This window comes from Neomonachus schauinslandi, chromosome 7 (genome assembly GCF_002201575.2).
Source record: "Neomonachus schauinslandi chromosome 7, ASM220157v2, whole genome shotgun sequence".
Lineage (NCBI taxonomy): Eukaryota > Metazoa > Chordata > Mammalia > Carnivora > Phocidae > Neomonachus > Neomonachus schauinslandi.
In genome coordinates, this window is record NC_058409.1 from 83,032,827 (window position 1) to 83,041,848 (window position 9,022).

At 41.3% G+C, this 9,022-nt stretch overlaps 1 protein-coding gene across 1 annotated transcript in view; it reads left to right on the top strand.

The window, feature by feature from the left end:
- The window catches only part of MAN2A1 (mannosidase alpha class 2A member 1), a 166,283-nt gene extending 157,754 nt beyond the window's left edge, over positions 1-8,529 (top strand). The window contains exons 21-22 of the mRNA XM_021701469.1: positions 5,838-5,948; positions 7,530-8,529. Coding sequence (XP_021557144.1) covers positions 5,838-5,948; positions 7,530-7,682 — 264 coding nt within the window. The 3' untranslated portion in view covers positions 7,683-8,529. The remainder of the gene's footprint in view (positions 1-5,837; positions 5,949-7,529) is intronic.
- The last annotated feature ends 493 nt before the right edge of the window (positions 8,530-9,022 follow it).

The window sequence follows — 9,022 nt, forward strand, 5'->3', positions numbered from 1 at the left end:
GATCGGTGCTTTATTAATCTCCCTGGCTTCTGGAAAGGTGAAAATTGTGGAGAAAATTTCCTCGTTGTACAGCCCTTCACCTTCCCTGTTCTTTCTGTCATCTTACCTTGTTGATCGAAACAGGATAACTGTTATTGGACATTTTAATGAATGCCCTGGAAAATGAATTCCTACTGGTTACTTCCTGCCTCAGGACTTAAAATGCAGTGTGCAGTTTTCCCACCTTTCCAGTTGCCAGAATACAGGGAAAGATGGATGTCAGTAGGCATTTTCAAGGAATCTGGGCAGGTTGGAGAAATTTCTCCACCAGCTGTTTAGCCATGCCTTAATCTGTATGGACCTTAGACATTCTTTGAGGAGAGTAGAGACACATTTCTCTTAGGGAATCTAGTCGAAGTTATGGCTTCTCTCTTCCACAGAAAAAAAGGGTGCACACATAACGTTGACTACAGTTTCCAGGAGTGTGCTTATCTGTGAAGCTCACCTTATTAATGAGCAAGTCAGATTTCTTTTGGTGTGAGACGGGACGGGCACAGCTCTCTCTTCTGGGTTCTCAACCACGTCGATGGAGGGACACTTGCCTGCTGCTCTGCTTATGAGACACTGCCGTGTGCATGTATGATTTTCAGAATGGCTTTAAATCCCGTTTAAAATGGGGCGGGTGGGGGCGCCTGGGTGGCTCAGTTGGTTAAGCGACTGCCTTCGGCTCAGGTCATGATCCTGGAGTCCCGGGATCGAGTCCCGCATCGGGCTCCCTGCTCAGCAGGGGGTCTGCTTCTCCCTCTGACCCTCCCCCCTCTCATGTGCTCTCTCTCATTGTCTCTCTCTCAAATAAATAAATAAAATCTTTAAAAAAAAAAATAAATAAATAAATAAAAAAAATAAAATGGGGCGGGTGGGTGGAAATGACAGTGTCCATGCCTTCCTTTCTCAACTAATGTATGTTTTGATAAGTCGTGGTTTTAGGCTGCTGGAACCTTGGATTAAATACTCCCTTTTTCTAACCTCAGATCAGAGAGTGAGCTCCTTCGGGTTATAGCCTTTTCTTCTGTTACATTAAAAGTGATCTTTCTCTTTCCCCTCCTAGCGGGTGTCCTTGAGCGCCAGTCCATAGCTAGCGTGAAGGCAGGGGGGCGAAGCTGGTAGAGCACTTTGGAGTCCCGCTGCCTTCGTTTGAGCACATCACCTGTGCTTACCGGCCAGTTTGCTTAGCACACAGCCCCTCATTCTCCCATTTGCCTCATTCGCAACGTGGCCATGATAACAGGACACACATCAGAGGTGTCCTAGGGATCAAATGAGTTAATGTTTGTAGAGCACTTAGAACAGTATCTGGCACGTACTAAGCACTGAGTGCGTGACGAATGAAGGTTGTCAACAGTGAGAGTTCAGTCATGAGTAGTGGTGATTGTTGCTAAAAATGAAATAAAATGTAGGCACTTTTTTTTTTTTTATAAATTGGAGGTTGAATTTTATTCCCAAAGTAAATCTCGATGTCGCCTTGACTTGTATTCCATATATATTTTTTGAAAAGTTAATAAGATACCTAAAATTGTGTGCCGGGCATTATGCTGAGTGTTTTCTTTGTAAAGAGAGCCTTATTTAGCTCTCCCAGCAGTACTGTGAAGGTAGGCAATATTGTGGCCCCCTGTTACAGAAGAGGAAACTAGCTGACCTAAAGATGGTAGGTAGCTTTCCCAGGTCATGCAGCCAGTAAATGGTGTGCTGAGAGGCGCACCCCAGCATGTTGACTCCAGATCCCTGCCCAGAACCTTCTACTCCTCTTGTATGGAAACAAAGGGGAGTGAGAGTGCTGAAAATGTTAGGAATACTCTGCCTGTTTTTCTCTTGACCACTCAGTTATGATGGGACACCCTCAGAAGGATCCACCCACCATCTGTGGGAAAGATCATGAAGGACTAATGTAGGGTCGGTCAGTGATCATTGCTAGTTGACTATGAGAAGGCATGCTTCATGATTGCGATGTTCATGTGCACTTAAATATAATAATACAAACTTGTATACCACCTCCACTGTTTCAAAGGCTGTTATGAGATGAATTGAGTTCTTCCGTGAGATACTCTGTACAGGGTCCCACATACGGCAAGTGCTCAAAAAGTGTTAGCTGCGATTACTGTTACTGTCATTGTGGTTGGGACTTGATCCTCAGAGGGGCGCTTCCCGAGTCTCCCGAGTTTTCTGAGTTCTGAGAGGTTAAATGACGTATCTGCAGACACAGGACTGGTTCGTGTGTTTTGCCCCCAGTCCAGCTTCTTCTAGCCTTGATGGCGTCGTTCTGCCAGCCGCACCATCTTCCGTCCCCCCCCACCCCACCCCGTTGCCAGAGAAACCTCCCGGGCCCTGCTTAGCCTCAGAGCCACAGGTTGCTTTATCCCCTGGAAGTAAGTTCTGCAGTGGATTCTCCAAGTGACTTCGGAACACCCAGGCCTTCCTGAGGGGATTCAGTCTCAAATGTGATCTGAGCTGTATACAGAGACACTTGATTTGAAGCTCACCTAGCATAGTGCTTGGTACAATTTCAAACTTGGTCAATTTTCTTCCCCCCCCCCCTTTTTTTTTCTGAGGTCCGGGTAGTACTCATACATTAATGAATATAAAAACAGGCCTTTCAGAGTCTGTTTACTCTCCTCGAGTGAACAGCATCTTTTTTGTGAAGGTATCTGTTTTCTTGCATGCATATTCAAGTTAAATTCACAGTTTCCCTACTTTGAAAAACAGTTTTCTTGGAAATAAAATGACGAGACAGACTTTGAAACTGAAAAACTGCTGCTTTGCCTCAGGTATTTTTGCTTGAAAACTGATACTTTCATGAATATTTAATTTTTAAAAACTTGGACAAGATGATTGCTATTTCAGTTGGTGTTCTGGTCCTTATGAAAGTGATGCAGTTTTGGTTTTTAGAGAAAGTGTAACATTTTTCCATCAGTGAAAATTACTCTTTATGACTTCAATTTCTACTTTTGTATTGTTTAAATCTCTTGTAAAACTAATGGCAAAATTCCAAAGATGCTTCCTTTTCCTTTTTTTTTTATTATCACCTCCAGTCTGGTAAAGGCCTCACACATTCATTATTTCAAGAGCAGATGTGTTGCAGGAATTTTCACAAAGCCTGCTGTCTGGTGGTTTTGTAAGGATGGTTTAGTGAGTTAAAATGGCTAAATGCTTCAGGTTATAATGATAAGTGCTTTTAAAAGAGCCTCATCAATAGACCATGTAAATAGTGAATCTGAATTGGGACTTAGTCATGATTTTGTTATGTTATGATTTTGATGCATAATTGTTGACATACAGTTTGGAGGGTCTCTGATTCCTCAGCTACAGAGTTATAATGTCACTAAAGAGAATTTGTGAATAAAAAATTAAGTGAGCTATTGGGAAAATAATCACCAGTACTTATCTGATAGATTACAATGACAGAAAGAATAATAGCTAAAATGTACCAAGGGCTTCCTCTGCTGCAGACACTGGGCTGAGTCTCTGTTACACAATTGAATTTCATCTCCATTTTATGCTACAGGAGAAACCAGGTTTTGCTAAAAGCATCTAGGAAATTGCAGAGCTAGGATCTAGATCTCGAGCTGCCTGACTCCCAGCCCAGTTTCTGATCCATTTTCTGTAGCTTCTACACCAACACATTCTGTCCTATAAGCTAAACCACCATACCTCGTATTTTCAACGTCTTACTAGACGCCATGACTCCATGAAGAGGGGAAACCTGCATTAGGTCCATTTTATAGGCAAAGAAACTGATGCTTAGGTGATCAGTAACTATTCCAAGCCTATACACTTAGCACACGAGAGACTTGTCCTTGTCCTTCTGGAGCCCTTATGTATGTGATAAATGAAGGTTTTTTTTTTTTTTTTTTTTTTTTTTTTACTGTGCTCTTTTCATGCTCTTTTGGGACTGTGTGAAATACCTTGAAATTTTATTTTATTTTTTTTTTATTTTATTTTTTTTTAAATATTTTATTTATATATTTGAGAGAGAGAGAATGAGAGACAGAGAGCACGAGAGGGAAGAGGGCAGAGGGGGAAGCAGACCCCCCGCTGAGCAGGGAGCCCGATGTGGGACTCGATCCAGGGAGTCCAGGATCATGACCTGAGCCGAAGGCAGTTGCTTAACCAACTGAGCCACCCAGGCGCCCCACCTTGAAATTTTATTAGAAAACATTGTCATATGATTTAAACTTGCTATGTTTATCATGTTGGTCCTGTGATGACTCAGAATTCGTTAAATGACTTTTTCCTCTCCCTTCAAACAAAATCTTAGCAGTACCACTGCAGAATACCAGTGTGAAATATCATAAAGCAGGTTATTCCAGCCAAGAATCCGAGGTGAGGCCAGCTTTAAATTGTTCAGGCACATTAAAGTCAAATCAGTGGTGAGAATGCTGACAGCTCCTCCTCAGAAAAGATGTCTCTGTGGCACATTTAAAAATCATATCCCCCAGTGAAGATGATTAAGAACTTGGACATATTCGTATCTGTGGCCACAGAGGAGAAAAAGGGATCATTTTCATCACAGGTCAGTGCTGAGCACACTGAACTCCTTTGAATAGCCGTCCCTTTCTTAATTCGTCCAAGGATTCTTAATTTATTTTGCTTATTATCAGAAGCGTCTCCCCCCTTGAGGAAACATAAAATTTATTAAGAGAATTGTAACTTAAAATATTCAGAGCACTCCTGGCATCCTTACTTAAATGGATGCAAGAAATTTTACTGCAAGAAAGTATATATTGATCCCTGTAGCTGACTTGTCATGTTTAGTATTTTTCTCTTTGCCTGCACAAGAAGAATAGCTTCTGTAATGTGAATTTAAATGATATATCAAGCTAATAAATGTGGTTGGCCTAGCAAGTGATAAGCATAACTAATTCAATTTAAATGTCTTTTATATAAAAATAATGAACCAGTGCATTAAAGATTAAAAATGTTAATGCAATTAGCAAAAATTAGCATTCAATAAAGAAGTGTGTTTCAGTTTTGAGATGGATGATACATCATTCAATGACCAGATAAGGACTAAATTCAGGTACACTTTATTCAGCTGGCGTGTATGTTAAAAACTAAATAAATAAAAATTAAATGCTTTATTTGCCCCTTTGCAACGACGGTGGAACTAGAGGGTATTATGCTGAGCGAAATAAGTCAGTCAGAGAAAGACATGTATCATATATGATCTCACTCATATGTGGAATTTAAGAAACAAAACAGGATCATAGGGGAAGGGAGGAAAAAGTAAAACAAGACAAAACCAGAGAGGTAGACAAACCATAAGAGACTCTTAATCATAGGGAACAAACTGAGGGTTGCTGGAAGGGAGGGGTTACAGGAATGGGGTAACTGGGTGATAGGCATTTAGGAGGGCACGTGATGTAATGAGCACTGGGTATTATATAAGACTGATGAATCACTGACCTCTACCTAGACATGAAACCAGTAATACATTATATGTTAAGTAATTGAATTTAAATTAAAAAAAAATAAATGCTTTATTTGAAGAAACTTTGATAAAACAGTATGTGGCATGTAGACAAAAGGACACCCAGGTCCTTGGGGACTGTGCCAGAAACCAGGGCATGAGGTGACTTAAAACATATTGTCACCTGCCTCCTTGTGGGGGAGGTAGAGGGGATGTAGCAGGTGTGACAGTGAACGTGGGACTGGAGGGGAAATGAATTTTCCTGGCTTCACTGCTAAATAAAGTGAGCATTTTTGGTTTGGGGACGCTGACTTTAAAACAGTGGAGTATACAGTGGTGTCACTATTTGCCTTAATGTCGCTGTGGCGTCTTGTCACTCTATGCTCATCTGCAGGTGGATGGCAAGCATTCCGATGAGGCAGCCTTGATCCTCCACAGGAAGGGGTTTGACTGCCGCTTCTCGAGCAGAGACACGGGGCTGCTTTGTTCCACAACCCAGGGAAAGGTGAGCTGAAAAGTGGTTTTTGCTTGTTGATTTCATGTGCTTTGAAATCCTTGCTTTCTGCTAATCATTCTGACAATAAGATAATGTTTCATTGCCTCTTCGTGGACTCATTCCCCTCAGCTGCTGTAATTTAGCTCAAGTCTCTCCATCTTAAGAAAGCACTTTCTCAACCTTCGATCTCTTCTCCTTGTCAGCATCAAAATGCACGTCTGGAACATGGGCACGTGTAAGGGCAACATTCTCCTCCATTCCTAGGCCTTCCGTTGCCAGCCGACAAAACATCCTCTCCCCACCCCCCATCCCCCAATATTCCCTCCTCTCTCACACATGCTCATGTAGGATCTAGGTCCATGAAGTCTCAGAGGGGCAAAAGCAGGTTTTATAATAACTAAAGGTGGGGTGGGGGTGGGGTAGGGAAGTGGTGACACTGGCCAGTCGGGGAGTTTCACCACGGCCCCGAAGCAACCTTACTTAGCTCCAGTCAGTTGTTGTCCCAGGGGAAATGAGGGTCTAGATCTCCTGATCAAGCCAGATTTGCATAGGAGTCCTCACCGTGCCAGCCAAACAGGTCTTCAGGCTGACCTGCCGGCTGCCCAGTTTTTCTGTCTCCTTTGAGCTGGTCTTTCTGATAGTTCCCTCAGGCTCTCCTTGGAAGGAAATGAACCTCTGGCTCTGCCTCTGGCTCTGAGCAGGTTGTGCTCAGAGAAGACAGCTGGATGGCACACAGGCAGGTCTGCCCCACAGGGCAGCTCAGCTGACCCAGCTCTTCTCCAAAACCTCATAGATAACCTGTAGATCAGACTTAAGTGATTCATTTCCAACCCTACCAACTAGAATGTGCATAGGATCTGAAAAGGAGAGAAAAGACAATATGGTAGGGGGTCAAAATCCACTTAGGCAGATAAGCTTCTTCATTTCTCGTATCATGCCCTCCGTGGAATTGGTGCGAAGAAAGCACTGATGGTTTTGGGTTTGTTTTTCATGATATTTACGCTTTACCTTATTACTGATGATGTGAGTGTACTTGGTTGTTAAGCATTTGTATATAGACATTAAGGTGTCAAGTTTTAAGGGGATTATATGGTCCAGAGAGACATGGGATGAGGGTAGTACTTTCTCAGCAACCCCCCAACCCTGAAAATGGGACTCACTGACATGAGGAGCCTGTGTCCTTTCTCTCAGCTCTTTGGGAACAAGAAGAACGACAACTTTTAGGTGTAAATGTTGGGTGTAAGAGGATACGGATGTTTTTAAAGCTTGCTGGCTCATAGATGTGTTTTCTTTTATTAAAAAAGTGGCCCCTGCACGTGATAAGTTCTCAAGAAATTCAGAAGAATGTAGAGTGAGCTGTCCTCTCCTGGTTACACTTCTCCTAGGTGTCCGTCCCAGGGTGGTCTGTGTGTCCAGGCACGCATAGCTGTATCTAATCTCCTTCCTCTTCCTCTTTTTATCATTAAAAGGAAACTTCAAATATACTGTTTTACTCTCCTACTATTTTCCACTGAATAAATATATAGATGTGCTACTAATCTTTCTTCAAAGTTGACCTAACTGCAATTTTTTTTATCATTTATTTTCTAGATTTTGGTACAGAAGCTTTTTAGCATGTTTACTGTCGCAAGTCTCATACCTTCATCATTATCCTTGATGCATTCACCTCCAGACGCCCGAAATATAAGTGACATCAACTTGAGTCCCATGGAAATCAGCACATTCCGAATCCAGTTGAGATGAACCTGGCTTTCAGATTTGGATTGGGAAGCATTGTCTTTTATACACTTCTTGGTTTGACGTGCAATAAGGAAGCACATTATTTTAGCTTCTGGCTACTGTGAGGACATGAATTCTGTGATTGTTATTATAATTATTATTATTTTTTTTTTACTAGTACAGAAAGAAAAAAAAAAAGCCATGCTATAGCCAGTTTTTCTTTAAGTTCCATCCATGAATCACCACCATCAGTATGAATCGATGCAACAATGAAGGAAGAAATGTCTAAAACAACCTCTCCACAGATTGTATCTCAGGTTAAATGCTAACTAACTATATCTGTGTCGGGAGTTGTGAAGAGATTGTTATAAGTATTCATGTTGCTGATCCTTCATTAGTTTTACAAAAATACCCATTTTTACCAAAATGGAATAAAAAGCTGAAGGGTAATAGCTAATGGCCAAAATGGTTGCAATCGTTCATACGCATTCGAAAAATTTTGTGTATTGAGATATGTGGAAAAGTGCAATCCATCAACCCTTATGATATCTGTACATCATTGATCTTCACACCTTTTTCTAATGTACCACTTGACCCCTCCCTTCTCACTCTTTGTATTTCCAGAAATAGCAGATTTTGAATCCTTCAATAGTAGAAAAAGAGGCATATTTTCATTACTTGACAATGTGGGATAGGTGCAATTTATTCCATTGTCACTAAGATAGAAAAAGCAATCCCATAGGTACCATAACCTCTTTTAGGTACCACAAGGTGTCTTTTTACACAGCTCATTTGAATACAGATGTTCGGAGAGGGGTTTTCTATTTTAAAAATAACCATATCAAAATAAATGTGCCTTATTTTTTTATAAGTCTTGTTAAATCTTTTGGTGTCCATATGATTGAGGAAGGGGGAGAGGGCGGGGGTGGGGAGGAGGTGGGTACTTTCTATGACACAAAGTGTTATCGGTTTTGCCTGACAATGCTGGCCACATTCTGATCTGTTTCATTAAATTTGTGGTGATGTTATTCTAAACATTTTGACTATTTGAATGTACTGAGATGTCAGAAAACAAAACAAGGAAGAAAAAGTACTGTTCATTAAAATCCGCTGCTGCCAAGAAGATGGCAGCTTGAAGCAAGGATTTTGTGACATGCAAAATCCGTACACTGTTTCCATTTCACAGGAGGTAACTCTATGAAAGAATGCTTTAAAAGGGACCCTGTTTTGAAATCCACTTATAGGTAGCTCATCCTGATTTCTTTTATTAAAGAACATGTGTGTTGAGTGAATTCCAAACTTTTGTACGTGCTAACCTCAAAGTGAAGTTCCAAGCCTATGTGCCATTACAGTACTTTTGATAA